Source organism: Fulmarus glacialis, unplaced genomic scaffold, assembly GCF_000690835.1.
Source record: "Fulmarus glacialis isolate BGI_N327 unplaced genomic scaffold, ASM69083v1 scaffold18435, whole genome shotgun sequence".
Classification (NCBI taxonomy): domain Eukaryota; kingdom Metazoa; phylum Chordata; class Aves; order Procellariiformes; family Procellariidae; genus Fulmarus; species Fulmarus glacialis.
The window spans coordinates 55,978-78,018 of record NW_009212581.1 but is presented as its reverse complement, the minus strand read 5'-3'; the positions used below and the strand labels follow the sequence as shown (position 1 = coordinate 78,018).

General features: G+C 35.8%; 1 protein-coding gene across 1 annotated transcript in view; it reads right to left on the bottom strand.

Annotated features, from left to right (window-relative positions):
- Positions 1-3,765: 3,765 nt before the first annotated feature.
- Positions 3,766-22,041, bottom strand: part of MYOF (myoferlin) — a 72,570-nt gene continuing 54,294 nt past the window's right edge. Inside the window, exons 36-55 of the mRNA XM_009577933.1 lie at positions 21,840-21,938; positions 21,378-21,539; positions 20,390-20,555; positions 19,693-19,769; positions 15,653-15,664; positions 14,126-14,224; positions 13,367-13,492; positions 12,444-12,599; positions 12,239-12,330; positions 10,717-10,887; positions 10,034-10,182; positions 9,671-9,810; positions 8,596-8,684; positions 8,415-8,510; positions 7,651-7,792; positions 7,236-7,335; positions 6,139-6,332; positions 5,025-5,134; positions 4,536-4,683; positions 3,766-4,074 (exon numbers count right to left, since the gene is read on the bottom strand). Of these exons, the coding sequence (XP_009576228.1) occupies positions 4,039-4,074; positions 4,536-4,683; positions 5,025-5,134; positions 6,139-6,332; positions 7,236-7,335; positions 7,651-7,792; positions 8,415-8,510; positions 8,596-8,684; positions 9,671-9,810; positions 10,034-10,182; positions 10,717-10,887; positions 12,239-12,330; positions 12,444-12,599; positions 13,367-13,492; positions 14,126-14,224; positions 15,653-15,664; positions 19,693-19,769; positions 20,390-20,555; positions 21,378-21,539; positions 21,840-21,938 (2,364 nt within the window). The 3' untranslated portion in view covers positions 3,766-4,038. The remainder of the gene's footprint in view (positions 4,075-4,535; positions 4,684-5,024; positions 5,135-6,138; positions 6,333-7,235; positions 7,336-7,650; positions 7,793-8,414; positions 8,511-8,595; positions 8,685-9,670; positions 9,811-10,033; positions 10,183-10,716; positions 10,888-12,238; positions 12,331-12,443; positions 12,600-13,366; positions 13,493-14,125; positions 14,225-15,652; positions 15,665-19,692; positions 19,770-20,389; positions 20,556-21,377; positions 21,540-21,839; positions 21,939-22,041) is intronic.

Sequence of the window (22,041 nt, the reverse complement as noted above, 5' to 3'; positions counted from 1 at the left end):
TGCTGTGGTGGTAGCAGCACTGCTGCAGACGCGAATGGAGTGGAGGTAATTTGGTCTGCAGATCCCATGTGGATGCTGGCACCCTGCTGCAGCCCTGAGCTGCATTTAGGCTCATGTAAGACATGCTGTAGGCTCATTGTCTCTCACTGACCATCTCTAGCTTGCTCCCCTAAAGGAATTCAGCTGGCCGTCCCACTGCTTCGTTCAGGGTGTCTGTGTACCTCCTGCTGTGGTCTGAATGCCTCGGTGCTTTTTGCTGCTAGTCCCGACATCTTGTAGGTCTGGGAAACGAACAGAGCTGCCTTGGAGTCTTTCATAAGCAATTATAATGCATTCAGAGTGTTTTGGTGGCTTAAGGGAAGTATGTTTTTTCCCTCCTGTGTTCCTGATCTTGCACTTTTCAATGGATTTAATCTCTTAGCCACAGCAAAGGTTACAAAGGAGACAAAGTTTTTCAAAGGGTAGCTTTGTGGTCAGAGCATGGTCAGACTTGACAGACATAATGTGTGTTCCCATTTCTGTTCTGTGTATGAATTTTTAAAGAACTTTCTAGTTTTCCTTCTTTAGAGAACTGTCTTTCTAATTCTGGTCCCTGTCTGTATACATGACAGCCTGTCTGTATTCCTGACACACACAACTCTGAGCAATGGAAAGTGCTGCATAAAAAGCTGAGTGCTATTTACTAGCTGGGCTAGCATTGACACAAGATTCAGCACTGAATGCTGCCATCTCACTCTCTGGTACTGCTTTCAAGTTGCTAAATCGATACTTAGGTATCTAGTGGCGTGGAGTGGAAATCCTACTTACACAGCAGCATTAAAGTCAGTGGGGTCCACACCTGGAGTCACCTTCTGTTTGTATGTAGTAGGCAGGTCCAAAAGGCACTTACAGCTGTGCTTTCCGAATACACTTACAAGCAATGGACTTTGATGGGACGGTGTTTTCCCTTAACTATTAAATACATCTTGTTGTTCATCTCCACATGTGAGATGTATTTAGGATAGGAATAAAACACAAGTACTGGAAGGACTTTGTGAACACATGAGACTTGGGATGTCATCTTGTGGTTGTTCAAAGAAATGCAAGAACAGCCTGTAGGTGTTGGTGAGTTTACTGCCTCTTTATTTTACACTACTGAGCTGGTTTAGGTGCAAATTTTTCTTCTTGAGCTACATGATGATTCTTTCGTGTACAATTTGTCTAGTTGTAAAGTACATGACAGTAGCTGTTAACCTCCTTACAGCCCATTCCAGTAGTCAGGGTTTGGGGTGACTACAGGAAGCAGCCGATAGGAAGTCACATGCTGCTTGAATACCTGAATGTATCAAAGAGTGCAGCTGCTGTTGTTTGAACTTGCATGATGTCAGCAACAGGACTCTGACATCCTGCTGGCAAGTGACATACTGCTTTTATTTAGCCATTTTTTGTTAAAAGCACTTTCTGTTTAGCTTTAGTCTTTCCCTGGCTGTTTCAGCTGGCTAGCATTGTGTGTTTGAATGACACGCAGGTGCAGAGAAGGTAGCCTCATCAAACATTTTCTTTTCCCAGAACAGAGAAGTCATTTTAGACCCAGATAATCTTTTCTGTGAAGCAGTCTGTGTACTGGGGACTTAGTGACAGGAGCACAGCTGAACTGGCACCATCAGCTCACAGGCAAAAATATTTGTCAGCTTATCAGTTTAGGCAAAGCAAACTCATAGGAGGAAGAATTCCTGGGGTTAATTTCCTGTTATAAGGAAGAGTGATATCAGGCACATCTACATTCTGCCCTTTTTTCTGTAGCCTCAAAGGATGTTTGGTTCAGTTGCTGGCAATGGGAGCAGTACAGAGCTGTCCTGGCCAAAGTGAACATCCCTGTAGTGCAGAACAAGAGCAGCATGAAATTGTTCCCTGTGCAGGGCTAAATCTTTGCTAACTGTTTGAACTAGGCAAAAAGCTATTGTATGTGGGAGTCATGCACAGCAGCTACACCAGGGATTACAGATTTGACTAGCATCGTATGTAAATATTAATGATCACATTTTCTTTCTTGTGAACATGTGTTTTCTTTTGTTTGTTACTGGTGCAGGCTGGGAGACAGAATGGTGTCTCAGACTTTTTGGTTATGTTTTTAATAGCATTGCCTAGTTGTAGTGAAACTATTAAGCCTACGCATGCTTGGACAAACGGGCATCTGGAAGAGGGTGAACTCAACTCGGAAGGGCAGTACCTGCCACTCTTCAAATGCTTGATGAACAGGCTTGCTCAGATCACTACTCCATTTCGTAATTGTTTTCTGTGGAATGCTCTTTCAAGTTAAGTGCTTTCTAAGTACAACTCTTACAAGCAACACAGTTTCTTGTCTTACAATGAAAATAAGGCTGCTATGATTTTTACTGTCTGTCAGATTTATGGCATTGATTGAGACAGATTTTAATAGTGGATGATCAAACATTAGCTCATGCAAATTGCCAGTTATTTCTGGAGTGCTATTTTGTCATTAGGGAGGGGACAATCCATCTGGATGGTGATTAGTTCCAGCTCTGAGCTCTCGTTCATAGGTCAAGATGCTTGAGAGGTTCTTAACAAGCAAAAAGTAAGGGCGTTGTTATCTTTTTGACAGGATGACTGCTGCTTGCTCCACTCTAGCCAATGGGACTTCACATTCTGGAAATTATTTCATGTAGTATCTTTACTCTAGCTTGTTCAACAGAATTAAGTCAGTATAATTTACTTATTTTGCCTGACAAGTGCATGCTTGTTTTACAGTGCTGTGGTATAAGAAAGCATTAGGTGTGCCATTAAATACAGTGACAGAGATTTTTCAAGACTAATTCATTCTTGCAGTTATTTTTGTCATCTTTTTAAAGACAGATGAAGTCTTTATCCAGTCAAGAGTGTGACAGTCATACAAAATGCTGATTTCAGGTTCTGCTGCAGATTTCCTACATTTCAAGCACCAGAGAATGAATGTTCAGAGAGGTGCTTCTGCTTTGGTCCTCCATAAAAGTGAGGTGGAATCCCAGACTATAACCTGATTTTTAGTGCAGGTTATATATTTTACTGTGCCTAGGGAGAGGATACTGAGGCTAAATGAAATACTTCCCATGTGCAAATTAGATTTCAAACAAGGGTTGAATCTGGGTTGTGTATCCTCTTATGTTTTGACTCAAGATCATCTTTAAATACAAGGAGTATAGTGAAACTATTCAACAAATTTAATTTTTTTATTAATTTCCTAATAAATGAAAAAATTGATTAGAACTGTGTGCAGAAGTATTTCCTTATTCTTCACTGTAAAGGTAACAGTAAAATACCTTAAACTCCAGATTTGTGTCATTACATCCTCTGATAGACACTATAAAATACCTAATGCATTGTAGTTTTGCCATAGATAAAGAAAACAGGAAACTTGCATTTTACTTGCGGATAAGTTTATTTAAACATTTGTAAATTATATTAAGTAAACAGTACATTATTTATTTCTATGCATGTGTAGTTGTTGTCAAGATACTTACATAGCAGTCAAGTCTACAGGGCAGTAACTAAGAATTTGAAGCAGCATCATGCTGAAAACTTTTCTAGAAACAATGTCTGACCTTCTTTGATTGCACTGTGAGGTTTCTTTAGTATACATAATTATATGTAGTGCTTGTTTTTCATTAAGTTAAAATGCAAAATTTTAAAGCTTGCCCAATAGAAAGGAATTCTTAAAAGGAAGTATCCATTAAAAAATAGAGATAGCAATAGCAGGCAGCCTCCTGAGTGGTTTTTATAAAAAATCTAGTTTAAAAGCAAGGAAGTCAGAACTTTACCATGTGCAGATACTACTGAAGTAAAAACATGTACATGAAACATGAGGGGGTTTATCCTTTGTTTTTTAAAAACACCTGTCATGACCCCTTGAACCTTGGTTAACCTTGGTTAAATTCTTACTTATCTATTTTACAGTTCCAAATACTAGCAGATAAAAAGGATGGAGAGCCTTGCTGAATTTGGTCCACAGCCTGAGGCGAAACCTCATTACTATTTAAAAAGATGAGGTAAAAAAACTCTTCTTTAAATAGGTTTCACGATCTTCATTGACAAATAGTTCTGTTGGGGGAGGAAGGAAGAAACACTAGAGGTGAAAAGATGTACACAAAAAGACAGTGTAGTTTTGTAAAAGACATTTAAGATATTAAAATGTATTCAGGGTATGGTAATTTCTGTTAAAATACAGTAAAAATCAGTAAGATACTTCAGATTAAAGTAGACTAAAATCCAGACTCTAGACCATCTGTTAACTATTTTTAATTGTGTAGCTTATTAACACTTCTACAGCACTCATTTGCTCCATCTTTAGTTAATAGGTTAGTTTTGACATAAATTGTAATTGTTTCTCAATAAAAATCAGTTGAAATTGTTTATAGCTATAAGGATATAAACCCTGTCTCCCTGCTAAAACTGAGCTGATAGAATCTCTTGTCGGAGTAAGGAGTGTATCCTGTTGATGACTCATATATAAGCTAGCTTCATACCAGAGCTGAGGAACAGTAACAGTTAAAAATTCTTACCGGCAATGAATAGAGGAGTACTGCTACAAACAAGAGTAAAATCAGCAAGATGATGAGGCCTATAAAGAGCCATTTAAACCTGCGCCATACAATAAATTTCATTGTCTTGCAGGGATTTGTGAACCAAAGGAAGGAAGTATCTGGTCGGCTGCATTTTGAAAGAAACAAGTATTACTCATACTATAAGAACAGGGAATACTTAAGCGTGAGGGTATAACACATTAAAACACTCTGGTTTGGAGGTTGAAGAAAACACAGTTAGTTTTGTAATGTAAGATAGCAGTTTCAGTAAACGTGTGCCATTAATACTGAAACCACCTTGCATTTTGTCCTAATACTTGCAGAAGGAAACAAGACTGGCTTTTATAAGTGAAGTTTTGCAAAGGATAATTGATGTCTAATAGATCCTTTACTGCATGCAGATTTTGTCAAGATCATAGTAGCTAGATATTATATATTTCTCAAGCTAGTGAGGGAAAAATATCTTACTTTGGTAGATCTAGTTTGGGGTTCATGTTGGGTTCATCTCTTCCTTTACCAGCTGGCCTTTCCTCAGCTTCTTTTTCATTGACAACTTCCAATGTCATTTCAACTTTACCCTTCAGAAAACATGTGGCATGAGACAAGCATCTTACTGAAACAGCACTAATAGTACTCGTTTGGTACTTATACAGCAGAGTTTGTGTGCATCTGTGTGTGTTTTTCATTTCCTTCTCAAAATACACTTATTTCTGCACTATTGACAGTGTTACAACACAGTATCAGAGAATGACAAATAGAAAAAAAAATCACAGTACATAAAATGGTTCTGCTAATTCATTTGTAGTTCTGTTTTAAGCTATCCATTGTTTTTTTCCAGTTTAGCAAAACAAAAACAGTTCTTTCAAGAGCAAAACAAAAACAACTCTTCTTTCAAGCCAAGGACTGCATCTTTTCCAAATGACTAAGCATCTCATTTTTTATATTGCTGTGGCTGATAGATGTTTCTGAATATTTTTCTTCATTTATTAAATTCCAGTAATAAAGTTTAAAGGCAGAAATATTGGAAAGAAGAAGCAGACACACTTGAAAGGCTTAATATTCTAGCAAGTGATACGCATTTATATTCCTCATAGAACAGGTTAAAATGCTTTAGATCTTCTGATTGCGCTCATAATCATGAAGCTAGTCTGGGTTCTCAGTATATAAATTATATTTGCTGGTACAAAAATGCTTTGGATTTGACCTTTTTTCTTTAGTCTTTAATGCATTTAGGATGTCTCATGTTTCTCCTAATCAATAACTTGATAAATTCATTCACACAATAACTCTATTGCCTGCTTTGGCAAGATAACATGACTCAACCTGGCGCCAGAGTCCTTCACATTAAACAGAGTTAAAAACAAAATAAATAAATGTAAATATTAAACTTATACTTTAAAACAAAAAATCGGTTGATGGAGCAAAATTCCTGAACTTGGGCATGGAATGTTCTATTTACTCCTCCTCTGTCTATGCACTGAAAGCTAACAGCTAAGCAGGGGACTCTCTACAGTCTTTCTTTATAATCTGAAAAGCAAGGTGAGCATGTTTTTAGTACTTTTTAAAGAAGTAATAATCATACCGCTAAAATACGGGAGCCATCCTTTTCAACATAGCATGGCCACCATCCTTTCATGGATTTCTGTTCGAAGAGAGAGGCGGTCCTGGGAGCCTTCTGAGAACTGTCTGCCTTGTATTCTGGAATCATATCTATATTGCACTTCTCTGGAACTTTTGCTGGAATGATTGTTTTATGTAAATCAAGTTCCACAAAGCCTAGGAGATGGATAAAAAAAATAAACACTGCATAACACAACCAACAATACAGCATAGTATTTCCTATCTCTAAACATGTTATACAGGAAAAACAATCAATGTACACATTACATTCTTGTTTGTCTAAAGATGATGTGAGGCAGGGAAGTGGGGCACATCAGGCTGTGTTTAAGCCCATCTTGCTGGTGTTGAAAGTGCTGGTGTTGATAAATTGGACTTAGCAAGCTCTCCTCCCCCTTCTTTAATGCAAGATCACTTGATTTTTAATAGAGTTTTTTTTTCCCCCACACACCTAAACAGAAGATAACCAAATACAGCAATGTAATACTAATGTAATTTCTGATACTTAAATGCATGATTTAGCTAACTTTAATGATGGTTATAAATCCATTATTTGTTTTCAGATTTTTGAGGCTTATATTTTTTGCATGTAAGCTAAAGACTTTTTTTGGAGCTGTCTTAATACAGAGCAGAGAATCTTCTGCAGAGCAGTATCTCTACAAAAAAGTAGGGATTAATAATGGTGTGAAGTAGATTGCTTAACCTAAATTACAGCTTTATGTCAATACTCTTACTTAGAATTGACGTACTCTTGTTTTAAGTAATTTTACTTAAAAAAAGAAGCAAAGTAAGTTTTCATGCACATTATCATTTCATGCACTTTGTGATAGGGCTTACCTGAATGAAAACTATCTTGGTTTATCTGCAAGTAGGCCTTTACTGAGTGAATATTCACTCATTCATTCATAAGCACAAGTAACCCTGTACTGTGTGGGAAAGGAGGAGTGTATTTGCATGCTCAGTGGCTCACTTTGTAAACAGAATCCTCATGCAATAATTTAAAATCGTTAATTTTTATGTCTTGCTTTGAGACAACAATAATTCTTTTCTTAGAAGTCTTACCCAGATAGTCATCCAAGGAGAACTTGTCATTATCCCATATTTGAATGATCAGTTTGGGTGGGATTCTGAATTCTGTCTTGTCAAGACTCCAAAAATGTTCCTAAAATTTTAAAAAACAAAACCCAAGCACCTTTTTAAAATTACTTACGAAAATTCAAAGCTGTGGTCTGTTAGTACTTGTGAATTCTGGGGTTGGTGGAAGTGTTAAGGATCTAATCGTGCCCTTGCTAAAAGGAGACTGCTGCTGTTGCCAGTGTGTTGTTTTGGCTTAAAGGCAAAATTGAATCTGTTCACAATAGCAGTTTGAGAAAAGAATGAGAACTGAGCCAAAGTGTCTCTTTCAATATGTAGGTACAAAATTACCAGACTAATTATAGTCTGTACTCTAAGTATTGAAATCTTTAGAAATACTTACCTTTTTGGAAACTGCACAGAGTTGCTCTGCTGGGAGATAGTCAAAAGGAAAAACAAATCTCCAGTTAAAGTTCCCTTCACCATCCAATGATCGGTAGTGAACATCGGTTTTCTGCTTATTTTCTTCATTACCAGGCATCCATCTGAAAATACAGAGAGATGTGTCTGGTGTTTGCTGTGGGACTACACTGGTGCTTGTTTGTACTGTAACCAGTACAACTTCGTTTAAGTGGTTGCAAAAAAGCCATAAGAGTTGCTCACAGAGGGCTGGAGAGTCTTTCACACCCTTTCTCCGTTTGGTTCCAATTTGGCACTGTAAATAGGAATATCTGAACTGAATTTCAGATCTGCTAAGAGCAGCACTGTATCAGTGGTGAGTTTTTGGTGGGTTTTTTTTTATTTTTTAGGAGAAATCAGACCAATAGCCTAGAAGTATATTTCTCTGATTTCTATTGAATTTTTTACATTAAGTCTAGGAAACGTAAAAAGCAAGAATCCAGGTTATGCAGCACCAAAGCTAACTCACTATCTTTTCAGCTGCTTCCCATTTCAAGAGATGAACTTCTGGGATCTTTCACTGCACATTAACTGGTCATGCTTTATCTCATAATACTTCTGTACTTCTCTGAGGTTAGCACAATTTCAGAGGCTGTAGTGTGCATTGACTTGGCTGAACCAAATCATCTTTGGAACCTGTGGTCTAGGCACTCCCAGGACACTCTGAACATCATTAATTTTAAGTGTTACATGACAGGGTGCTCCTACCCCTTCACATAAATGTCACTCATTTCTTCCCCTGTGATGCTCTTTTCATCCAGAAGGACATCTTTGGTGTTCCAGACAATCACCCGCAAGATATACCTACGAGAGAAGATGTATGGGGAAAGAGAATTGAATTGCCTTTGTCCGGGCTGCCAGATGGTGTGTAGTATATAAGGATACTCACTTCTTGGCTTTTCGGGGAGTGATGTTGAAGGGAGGGCCTGGAGGTCCTAAGCTTTTGGGGAAGACATCAACCCACATCTGGAGCTTTCCCTGTAACAGTGGAGAACATGGATGAGGAATTGTTTATTGCATACAGGTTTGTCATGGTAATTCCATGGAACTGCTTATTCACATGCTTAGTACTAATTTTAGCCACAGAGCAGAGCTCACTCATGTTACCAATGTCAGAACTTGTACAGACTTCAGACAGGAGCAAGCCCAATCCCTCATGTTATGTAAGCTGCTTCAGATCAATAATGCCAAGAATTCAGAAGATGGTAGGGACATTAATTCCTAGTGAATTCAGTGCAAGTGAGGTGCCTAAATAGTTTTCTTTCTGTAGGTCCAAATTTCTGTTCTCTCAGAGGTGGTATTAAGTAAAGTGTCTTACATGTGTCTGATAGTTTGCAGCTGGTGGCCTACCCAGTGTAGATGATCAGTCCCCTTAACTAGATTCTGAAGTAAGGCAACCACTGCAGATTTTATACTCTATTTCAAATGCAATCCCTTTTATTTTTGCAGATGTTTTCTGGTTGCTGCAGAAACTTCTTAAAAAAACAACCACTGGTGAAATAGTAAATGCTAGAAAACAAATATTAGCATTTGCTCCTTTCTAACAGAGCAGTCCAATATAAGACTTCGTGTTTAAACTAGCACCTCTGGACCTTGTAGAGAAATGACAAGTTTGGTCTCATTTGTTGAATGTAGCTAGGAAGCCCTTGAGCCAGGCTGTCTCCTTTACTGTCGGTGAGGTATTAAATACACATTCCAGTTTATTTCACTAACAAAGTAATAAATAAATCTTTCCCAATTTCCACTCTGTCAGTGCTTAAGGTGTCATTTGGGGGTCTTAATGGCAAAACATAACTGCGTTTTGTTATGTTTCTAGACTAACCTGCTCTAGTTTCTCAGCCAAGTAATAGTAATTTGTAGCCCTCTTCCCCCTGAGTGATACCACTCTATTGACAGCATGATATAAATGCCGGAGTGCTCCATTTCTGCATTCAAGAAACCAGAAGTAAACCAGTTCATAGTACCTGGGAGATGTTGGGCTGGAAGGTGCTATATAAGGTCCTCGTCTCCACATGTTCGGGTACCAAACCTTGGGTTCTGAGAATATGAAGGGCTAGCCGCTCTTCACCTGGACCAAGATGCTGATGCAAAATTTTGTTAGCTTCTGAAATGAAAGAAATGGAAAAAGAACAGGGTCTCATGAACAAGAATTTGCATTTGAATTTTTTAAAAAATTTAAAATCAGATATTTAAAATTGAGCAGAAAACTGTGCTCAACATTAAAAAAAATCAGATTTTTTTCTGATTTTCCATAAATAACTGAAAAATTTCATATTTGTATCAATATGAATTTAAGACAGAAATATAAAATAAGGGAACAAGCTCACCAGCTTCTTCCAAACTGTAGTCTCGTCCCCCGTAGTTAATCCTTCTACCATTCTCAGAGAGGACAGGAGGAGCATAGCCTTTAAACCTGGCTACATTTTGCAATAACTGCGTTGGTTTTAGTTGGTCACGCCAGGTATTCACACCTGAACTTTTAGGAAAGCAACAGAAACACATCCTAAAATTATTCACTATTCAGGGCATTTACACGTTCATGTAAAATACAATTATTAAACTAATTCAGAAAGGGCAGCACTGTAACTGCCTAGATTGAGGCCACTTCAGTTTGATACAGTGGCATAATTTTGTACCAGCTCAATTACCTTCCAAGACAGAGTGCTTTTTTTCTTTACATTCAAAATAATGTACGCTAACAGATGCTTTCATATTTATTTCCATGAGTAGGTCAGAAAATTCTGTTACGTGTGTGTTCTCTGGACAGAAATAACACACATTACCGTGTAAAGAGAATATTAAAATGTTTGACATCATGGTTTTCAGTCAAGGCTCTTCTGAAGACGTTGCAGCTTAACTTGGAATTCAGGTGATAGAGAACAAACACCCATGAGAAACCATCGCATTGTTTTTTAACCATATAATTAAGATGAAGGAAGCCCAGATTTTTTTACAGAGACTGGGCACTAGATCTTACAGATAAAAATTTTCAATAGACAAAATGACTTACATGCAATACTGCTGTGGGATGCCACAGTGAGATCCATAACGAGAAAGGAATCTGTTCTCAAGATCAATTATGGTTTCACCCACTTTTTCATCACGAGTCAATGTGTCATAGTCATAGACTGAAATTTTCAGATCCTTTTCTTGAGGCAAGAAGCAGCTGAGTTCATACATTCTAAACATAAAAATGTCCAGTTAACACTATTGCTCTTTTGAGGAATACTTTTTATTTTTAAACTTTAAAACCCCACTTTTTAGTTTATTTTTGAGCAATAGCCTTTACAAGATATTAAAGGGATGCTTCCAATGCTGATAAATATAGCAGTAGTTACCACTCGTGCTCCAATTTCTATTAGCACTTATTAATAATTCCATTTGTACTCCTATAGTTATTATATCCTTCCTTTCTGCACAATGTAATACTTAGATGTTTTCTGTGCAGCAGCTTGAATTGGGACTGAGAAAGAAACTAGTGTGGCTCTGCCAGCCACTCTGGAAAAAGGATGGTTGTTCAATCCATAGTTTCTGTATCATTAGAAATTTTTTTTTTTTTTACCACAATATAAACACAGTTGGAGCCTTAAAAAATACGGTCCAAATGTCTAGCTTCTATGACTAGAAGGGATTTTTCTGTCATCTAGCTGTCTTACACAAAACAGACTGTAGAGTTTTCTCAAATTAATTCTGTGAATTTACTTTCAAGATATGCAGCCTCATGGTTTCTACTGCTGCTGAATCCATTACCCTTGAGGTAAAGTATTCCATGATTAATTATTCTCTGCATCTTTTTTTTTTTTGCTTGTTTTATTTCTAGTCTAACTTTTAATTTTGGCTTCCAGAATCATTCTGGAAAAACTTGGAATTTTGAGGGTACTTTGTACCTGTAATCAAGTTTCTTTGCTGTCTGTTTCTTTGCATAATCTGAACAATTGAAATCCTGTAGCACGTCATTGCAAAATATGCTTTCCAAACTCTTTATAATCCTTCTAGTCCTCCTAACTTCCTAATTTATCAAAATCCTCCTCTAACTCTGGACACCAAACCAGACCCAGAATTTCATTAGTAATTATAAAGGTGATGGAACCTCTCCATTCCTAATTAGTATTTTTCTATTAATATATTTTAAAAATATCATTAGCCTTTGAAGGAAAGACCAGTGCACTGGGAATACGTGTTAAGCTGATTACTCATTGTGACATTCAAGTAGTTTTCAGAGTTAAAACTTTTTCCATATTCTGTAAGCATATTTTGTTATTCTTGTATGCATAACACAGGGCGGTTTTAAGATACATACATTGTTTGACTTTGTGCAGTTTACCCATGTGATACAGAAAATCTGTAGACCAGCCAAACACCTGTGTTGCCCAGTGATTTCAAAGGGAAATGCCTTATGCAACTTTACTCACAATTAACTGTCAGTATATAACTATGAATAGACCATTGAATACTTCAAATAATGGTTTATCTTAAAAAATAGGAAAACATTCTAAAATACAATAAATTGAAAATACAAAAAAGTTTGTTACCTGCCAAAAATCGGGTTGAGAGTATTAGGCACATAATTATCTCTGTCTTCAATTACTTTTTTACTTAGGGATATTTTTATATAAGGATCACACTATTTAAAATAAGAAAATAATCTTGTTAAGGAATAGTTATCAAGACTAACTTTATTTAAAATATACTATAGCAGAGTTAGCTCACAGTCATTTCAAAAGCATAAAGCCTTACCAGCCCATTATTATCCTGGGGTTGAAGCTGCAAAGCTCGAACAATATAAATTCGCACAATACACTCCTGAGGCCCACTGTCTGGTAGCTCACGGAACTGACGAGGAGGAGCTGGAATAGTGGGATCATCAGGTAACGCATAGATTTTAAAGGATCCCTAAAAAATAACAAATGTAGAAAAGTCACTCTGCTAGGTTTGGTTTTTCTTTTTTATCCTACACATACACACACTGTTTTATATAGGAATAGCAAAATTATAGCCTGATCCACAGTCACTTAGAAGTCTTTTGTTTTACTTTAGTGGGTTTTGGTTAAGACTTACTACAAAGGCAAGGTTATATCCTTAGCCGATTTAAATCAGCTCTTTTGATTTAACACTATTACTCAGTTTGCTCCAGCTGAGAATATGTAATACATACTTCTTATTTGTTTCCCTCTCCAAAAGCATCATTTAATGTTTGGGTTTTGGTTTTGTGGTGGTTTGTTTTGTTTTGTTTTGTTTTAACATACAATGTTAACATTATTTTAATCTTTAAAAGTCATAGACAGAGTCACAGAAATAGTACAAAATACCTTTTACAAATTCATTCTGAAAATGTACTTCGCTCAGAACACCTGCAGGTGAAACTTTAGCCCTCTTCAAGAGGTTATCTGGGAAGGTTCTGTTCCACAGGTACCAGGGAAGATCACATTATTTTTTTGAATGATATTTCTTTTAAATTAACATGTATCACATTTAGTGTGAGCTGTATGTTCCTTGAAAAAGAAGGGCCTGTACCTAAGTAATTCCGAGCATCTGTTGCCCCTGTTAACGCATGCATCCGTATTTATGCTGAAATGCTTGCAGTTACATACAAATGATAACCAGTTACATACAAAAGACTGCATCTAGCATTTGATTGTTGCCCATTATTTGAAATTTACCTTGAATTCCCCAACCACTGATGGATCATCACTGTCCTCAGATTTGCCTCTGTATAGTTTAAATGTATCACAGAAGTCTGTTAAGCTCTTAAATTCAGGTACTTTTTCCAATTCACAGTCATACACCTTAAAAAAAGAAAAATGAAAACGAAAAATGTGCAGTTTAGAAATTATCATACATATCAGTTCCACCATTGTGGCATTGCGAAGTGTATCGTATGTTTGATGGAATATCTTAAGGAACCAAAGCATTTGGAACTATTTTTATTTTTACATCGAAGTGGAAGCAAATGCAATGTTCGGAGAACATGCTATCAAGCTTCATTTAGGCCTTAAAAACAGAGTAAATAGCATTTCACAAGCTTATCTTTACTTTCTTCATTAGGTGTATTAGATGAGAAATTAAAGTGGTCTGGCTTCAACTTTTAACCAACAGACAGTAAAAGTACTGATCCTCTGTGTTCATACTTTCTCAATATATATGTTTATTTAGGATCTGCCTGGCACCTAAAGAAGTCAAGAATAAAATTCCATTTGACTGAAGGTTAGATCAATTAATAAATGTAGTTAATTAGAAAAGAAGCAAAGATATCTTCTTAAAACCTTCATTTCACCACATGAATTAGGAATGGACCTTTACAAGAAATCATGTATGGTTACATTTTGAAGAGCATTTAAAAAACCAAAGGGCACAGCTCTGACCAGGTTTTGGACCTATAAACATTGAGATACGTTAATTTATTTTATCCTGAGCAATACCTTTAATGTGTCATATCCTTTTTTAATATACTGTCCACATTTTTCATGTTCTCCTACTGAAGCATAAAATTTGCTCCACCAATCAACAATTTCTTCCTCCTTAAAGAAAAGCAAATAAAAAAGTATTTTATTGGGAGATAAAGCCTCTTTTATATCATGCTGTACAGCAGAAACAATGAACAGTTAAGCATACTAAAAGATAGTATACTCTAAAATTTCTATCAGTTAAGTAATATTAAAGGTTCATCTGAAAGAGAATTAGAATGTAAATATTAAGGCTAAAAAAATGGAATTTCTCTTACCCAGATTTAAGTATCTAGACTATAATCCAGCTACGCTGATAGTCAACAGCCAGCCATCTCCAAATAAGCAATTAATTACTGGTATCTAGATACCTATCTCAAAGGACTGATTTCTGGAGGTGTGTATATTTCTCTCCTCCATCTTCTGGCAATGCAGCACAGCCTAGCCACCTAAGTTCTAGATTACTTAAGTCAGAGGAAGTGAATGTACACTTAGCCGGTGTAGTTACTGTTTCAGCTGTTAAGGAAAAACACCATCATACCTGGTATTCATTAGAATCATAGAATCATTAAGGTTGGAAAAGACCTCTAAGATCATTGAGTCCAACCATCAACTCAACACCACCATGCCCACTAAGCCATGTCCCTCAGCAATTCCTTACAGGAATTGTATGACTGTAAAAACTACAGTGAACATGTTGAAAACTTTTTCCTGAGGGATAAATGTGCTAATTTGCTTTCAACATTCCCATTTATTTCAAAACTGTTGCCATATAGTAACACTGCTACAGACCTGTAACTGCTCTAACCATACATCATTCCATTAAAACCAGTGGAGATTGTCTGTACCATGACAGAATCTTGCAGTGGGATATTTACCTTAATATTTACCAAATGCAGTTGAAAAGAAGGAGCAGTGAGTCTTCCCCTCTTAAAAATAATACTTCAATGAGCCTCATGAAACCCTAGATGCTAGCAATCTATACATTCCATTAAGATAGTATTTCTGTGGGTTTTTTTATATTTTTATTTAAGTCTGATAATCACCTTGTTCAACAGAGTGCTATTTTCTGTATTTATCCATAGGGATTGCATAATATAATTACTTGCCCCTGAAAACATACTTCAATTGGTAATGAATAGTATTCATTTACTGTGTATGAATAGAATGAATAGTATTCATTCACTGTGTAAATTTGAAAAAAATCTGTAAGATTGTTTGGATTTAAAGAGAGTCTTAAAGTATTATACAGATCATTAAATGTGAAGGTGTGGGGGTTTTTTTAATATCTAGGGGTTATTATTTCAGTCTTGCATGTTTTTCCTAAATTTACGATTTTACAAGTTGATTGTAGGTTTTATGTCAAACATTTTCAGAGATTACTGTTCTCATCCACACACTTAAAATGCTAATTTAGGAGGCAGTATTGATATACTTATTTTCAGTTGGAGATCTCATTTACAAGAAAGCAATGTGTAGATTTTTAAAAGTAGTATACATTACCTTTTCCGTAAGCTGCTCATGAGGATCAATTCATAAAAAAAGAGCAAAATAAAAACAATGGTAAGGATATGATTTGTAGAATTTTATACAGTTAAATAGGCTTTGAAAGTTTAGGGTTTTGTATATAGTATGTATGTAAAGTAAGTTACTAACAGCAATAATTTATAAATACCTCTGAAGAATATTCAGACACCATGTGTTTAACTTTTTTTTTCTGCTGCTGCTATCAGTATGTCCTAGATGTTAAACTGGAGCATATATATAAAATTTTTAAAAAGCAAGTTTTCAGCACTGTAAGACGTTATCACCCTGTGCTTTGTTCTTCACATAACAAAGCAAAACTTGGTTTTCTTATTGTATCATTGCAGTCTTACACTCTGGATTCTATTTATTGATTTCCACAGTAGCATCATTCCCTGCTTTCATCTGTGGTTGCAGAGAGCACTGGATCTAATTTATTTCAGATGAAAAATGTTTTCAACAGCACTTACAAAACTGAATCTATTCCAGAGATTCTTTTCCAAACAAATTTCACATACATAAAATTAAAGTGGGTTTTTTTGCCCTTTTTGAATATTTACTTCTTTATAAAACAATTTGCTAATGCTCAACAGCCTTTTCCCTTTTCCTTCTACTATTGTTTTCCAGTTGTTTACAGGCTGTGGATTTTCAGGAGTCTGAAAAAAACCGTGAAGAATTATAAAGTACAGTAACAACCAGTATATATGTCTATAGATTCATCCATATAAGTGTAATAACAATCTGCACAATCCAAAATGCTTCACCTGCTAAATCACAGATACCGTAATTATGACTCGATAGTCCATGAAAAGGAAGCAGCATGCAGCCCATTTGGAAGCCATGATTAGCAAGTGTGATTTGTGCTAGTGTTGTGTTTTAATTTAAAGGCATAATCCATAAATTTTTGTGCAAAGCAGAAGAAATATGCAAAACACTTTATGAATGCAAGCCAAATGCATCAATAGGTCAGGACATCACTCTGGTATATCATACTCATTTACTCCCACTTTTACTCTAAGTAATTATCTTGCTGGCATGCTCGGGTCTACTGTATTTTAGTAGTCTTGTCTAACTTCAAATGAGAAATACAGCATAATTTTTTCAGATTTGCATGGGTCTGTCGGATTTTCTAAAGGCAATTGGAGTGGTTTGTTCTCAGAAACCATATCATTAGTGATTTGCAAAACTTAAGAGGCAAAATTCATGAGGTAATTTTGAATACTTTGCCATATTTAAATTTGACTTTGTTTTAACACTGGTTTGTAATGTTGACAACATGAAAGATAGCTTGCATAATCACAGAATCATAGAATCATTAAGGTTGGAAAAGACCTCTAAGATCATCAAGTCCAACCGTCAACCCAACACCACCATGCCCACTAAACCATGTCCCTAAGCGCCTCATCTACACGTCTTTTAAATACTTCCGGGGATGGTGACTCCCCCACTTCCCTGGGCAGCCTGTTCCAAGGCCTGACCACTCTCTCAGTAAAGAAATTTTTTTTCCTAATGTCCAGTCTAAACCTCCCTTGGCGCAACTTGAGGCCATTTCCTCTCGTCCTAATTATGCAACAATAATTTAAACTCCCAATTTAAAGCCTTTTCACAACATATATTGTGTAGAACTCTGAATCTTTCATCAAAGCATAATGTTGGAAGAGTTTAAATTAGGGTTTGTGGGTTTGGGTTTTTTTCCCCCTTGATATACCTTCAAAGTCTCTTCAAATAATGCACTGGTAGCTTTGGGAAGAAGAGGTTAAGAAAAAAATCAAATCGAAACCTTAAGACCTTCTTTAAAAACCCCTAAAGCAAATTATGAGTCTTCAATATTTGCATATTATTGTTACTAAGACTGGTAAACAGGATGTGCTCACAGAATGCCAAAATACAGAATAAAATGCCATATGATAAATTTGAGATTTTGGAGTGAAATATTCACATGGTAAAGATCATGTAACGGTTATTGTCCTTTTTTTTTAATATACCCAGTGACTTCACTGTAGATTGTTATACATTAAGTTTTCAAGACACTAACACTGAACTATTAGCTTTTTGAACATTTTGAAATTATGGAAGAAAAAATGAAGAAATACAGTAGATCCCTAGAAAAGTTAGAATTTTATTTACTGTAGATTTATTCTCCAGAAAGTAGACTTTGAAACAAAGTTTAAATATTAATAGTATGGTTAAATAATTCCTGTTGATTTTGGTGCTTTTAGTACATAGATTCCAAATAAGCTGACACACAAAAAAAGTTTTTAGTAGTTCATACATATTGTACACACATGATAAGACTTTCAGAAGAAGGATACCTTAGTACTTGTTACTAATCATACTAGACTTATGAGCACCATCTCCTCCAAAATCTCTCTACAGAATAATTGCGAAGAGAAGTACAGCCTCATGACCACATCACATTAACATTCTTCCCCCATGCGACCCCGTTCTGGTCATCTCCATGCAATTAGCTCGGTACATACATACATGCACTGTTGTTGGAGAAGCCATTTTGCTGAGTGCTGTTGTCATACTGCTTAAACACTGGAAATTGGAATGTAATTGATGAAATTTTGGCATTTTGTGTCCTCAGGGTGTTGTCTGCATATCACTTACAACTTTCCACAGTTGTACTTAGTTCAATTTGAATTGTTTTGAATATTCTTTCCTCTCTCATATGGATGCTATCATTGTATCTAGTGTTATAATATATTTGGCTTGGCTGATGTCAAACTCTAGAAGAAATTGTGTTTCACCTTACATAGCATTTAAAATTTTCCCTCTTTAGTTGATTTTAACTATCACAAATTCAACCAATTTTGCCAGTGAGTTCAAAGTGCTAAGTTTTCTTTATTTTTTTAATCTCTTTTCTTAAAATTTTTGAAGGAAATAAAAATTCTCTGTACCAGCTATAAAGCATTTATATTAGAACAGAAGGCCTAATTCAGATAAAAGTTAGAGACTGTTCTAAATTAAATATTAAGGACAATTTACATGCATGATGAAAGTAAATACAAGAACATAGTCTATGAGATACTTAAATTAGAGTCTGAATATCATGACATTAAGATACAGAAGAAGTGAAGGAAGAACAATGCAATCAATAATATACTCAAATAGCAGTGAGAGTTCGAAAGTTTAAATTCAGTAGTATTTGCTTTGAGACCTCTGTAACAAAATAAAAAATTCTGCATTTTTGAAAAATCAAAGTTGTGGATTAAGAGCCTGAAAAATTACTATATTAAAGGGCATAACTTTTGTGCTTCCTTTAAAATAACAGGCCATCAGAAATTTATGAAAACACCTTCTAGAACATTTTACAGTCCTAAAATAATTGAAAATTTTTCCTTGAAAATGTACTGTCTGGAATTTGTCTTCACTCATGTTTCAACTCGAGTAAAATTCTGCAAGCTTAATTATTTTTTAGCTGGAAAGTAAAATTGTATTGTGGTGGTCCTGAAAGAATCAGAGCAGTAGAGAGATTCACAAGGCACAACAGAAAAGGAAGAAAATAAGTGTTAGTGCAGAAAAAATTGCTTCAGTGATATCAGTTTTGGATGACTTCATGGTAAGAGAGGCAAAGCCACGACTGTGATAAAATGAACGGCTGAAGGTCTGTGTTACCATGGCTTTGATTCTGTACCCACCAAAACATATACCTACTTCTAGCTCCTTTATTTAGAACCGCTCAGTCTGTGTAAGATCAGGCTGCTCTAACCATCGACAGTGGACAACTGGGTAATGTTCTATCGTATGCTTTCAGTAGCTATTGAACAAGTGAATTCATTTTTAAGCTACTAGGTGAACTTTACCATGCAAAAAAGCTATAGTTTGATGTTTACTATATGAAGACAGAGGTTAAAATGATTAACGTGTTGCCTTTGCTTTCCTGTCACAAAGTAACTTTGTTCCGTTGGCTTTCCAGAAGGTTGCATATGTTTCTGACAATTTTGCTGTCTAGGTAGTTTCTCAGAAATCACAGATCTGAAGAAGAAAGTCAAGCATCAAATTTCAAAGATTACCTGAGCTGCTAGCAGTGGCTGTGTGTCTTCCATTTCAATTACCGTATCCTGGCGAGGTACAGCAGAGAGTAGACTAACTGTAAGCCAAAGATTTTATGAGGGCAATACAGTGTAAGAAAAGTATCTACTACACATTTTCATCAGATTTGAAATCCAAACAGTTATAGAAGATGTAAAATAATTTATTGGCTGTAAGTTTGATCCTCTAAAGAAAGCAATTAGTTACCATTTTTTGCTAAAAATACACAATATATTTTTGTGCAGGATATGCAAACATTTCTCAAATATATAGAATTAAAAAAAAAAGTAGAACTTGGAAAAAGTATAAGAGGTAAATGTCAGCATTGTATTCAGAGCATTCTTGCTGGAATACTGGATCATTACTTTGGTACTTAGTGCAGGGGTAATCTGCAGGTAGTTAAATTCCAAGTTGATACTAAAGAGGAACTTCAGGGAACCAGTACACTAAGTCTGAGTGTGGACTTGCCTTTGCACTCTGTTCTCTTTTGCTCCACAGAATATTGCACTAATTAATACGCAGAGTTAGATTTTTTTTTTCTTTCAGATCACATTATCTCCAAATAAGTACACAACATGAAATGGCTATTCATCAGTACAGTATGCAGAGTAAACACCGAAGATAGGTTATCCTAGCATCTCATAAGAAAGTAGAACTTTTCATTTTCCAGCTGTCTACCTTTCAGTTGTGGTGCAGTGTCTTCTTTAGTAGTGTAGGGGTCACAGCGAAAGCTTTCCAGTAAATTAATAGTACACTGTCCCACGATGGGCTTCCGTCCAAATGGTCTGTGGTCTATTACTTTAATAACAAGAGATGGACTGTATAACTCCTCTTTTGGCAAAAGCTAAAAATGAAAGGTTAGATTTTGTTTATAATGCAAACAGAAGGAAAATGAAGAATAAAGACTTCCCCCCTGAATTAGAGCTGTTACTTCATTTATTTAATATTGAACTACTATGTTCTATAGCTGTATGGTGAATGAAAATTTCTAGCCTTATATTATGATTCAATACAAGTCAGTAAGAATAATTTTAATTGCCTCAAATCTTGAATTTTCTTGACTCTTGCACTGCACAGCTTCCATCCTAGCAGTAGGAAAGTAGCCATACATCTACAGGTAAATTGATGCCTTTTCAAATAAATATATATATATATATACACTGCACTGGATTGTGCATATAAAATTGTAAAATTTATCAATGACTGTACAGACATGTTTACATAACCTTTATTAGAATTTTTAGGCTCAGTAAATTGCTTATGTTAAGTCAAAAAAGGATGTGCAAGTTTTTCCTGTTCATTTTCCCAGGTAACAAGCAATAGAACAAGAGAAAATGGCCTCAAGTTGTGCCAGGGAAGGTTTAGATTGGATATTAGCAAAAATTTCTTCACCAAAATGGTTGTCAAGCATTGGAACAGGCTGCCCAGGGAAGTGGTGGAGTGCCCATCCCTGGAGGTATTCAAAAGACCTGTAGATGTGACACTTAGGGATATGGTTTAGTGGTGGACTGGCAGTGTTAGGTTTACGGTTGGACTCAATGATCTTTAAAGGTCTTTTCCAACCTAAATGATTCTATGATTCTTGCATAACAAATCCTTGACCTTTAAAAGTATGGGATAACTGATTCTGCTATAGATAGCTGGTATATAGTTTTTTGCAACGTACAACTTTCATGAAGAGAACAGAAGATGGAAAATTTGGTGTCTTTTTGAGGTTTTTGATCACCACAGATTCCACCATTTCACCCCCACATTCCACAATGAGACTCGGAGACATAACCGGTGCCAGCTGGTAGTTTTTCATATTCCGCAACCCCCAAGCCAGAATCTGTAAAATAAAATCCAATATAAGCAAAAGTGGGAGAGATATCAATATGCTTAATACGATACTCAAAAAGTAGGAAAGAAGAAATTAAGTCTTTTCAATAATAAAATGTGACTGGCAAAATATTTCAAGGTGGTTGTTCTAGGAAAGTTAATAGAAAAAATGAAACTCAAAAACAAAGAAAAAAATCCCCCATATTTCTCACTATGAAATTTTTTTTTTCTTGAAGCAAATACACAAACTTACTATCTAGAGGATGAGATGACTGTACTTGTATTCAGTTAATTTAAGAATAAACCATACCTCAACAGCAGTGAGTTGAACTACTGGTCTGATTCCTTGAGGTACCATGTAAAGCTTTGGTGCTCTTTGTGATGGAAGAATTGGAAGGTTGGCGCCACCCTATTAAGACACAAACATGAGTATCAGTTTCTCTCATCTTCCTTAAATGAAATACCTTGCAAGTGTTAAGACAATTCTTCACATTATGACTCACTGTCAATAT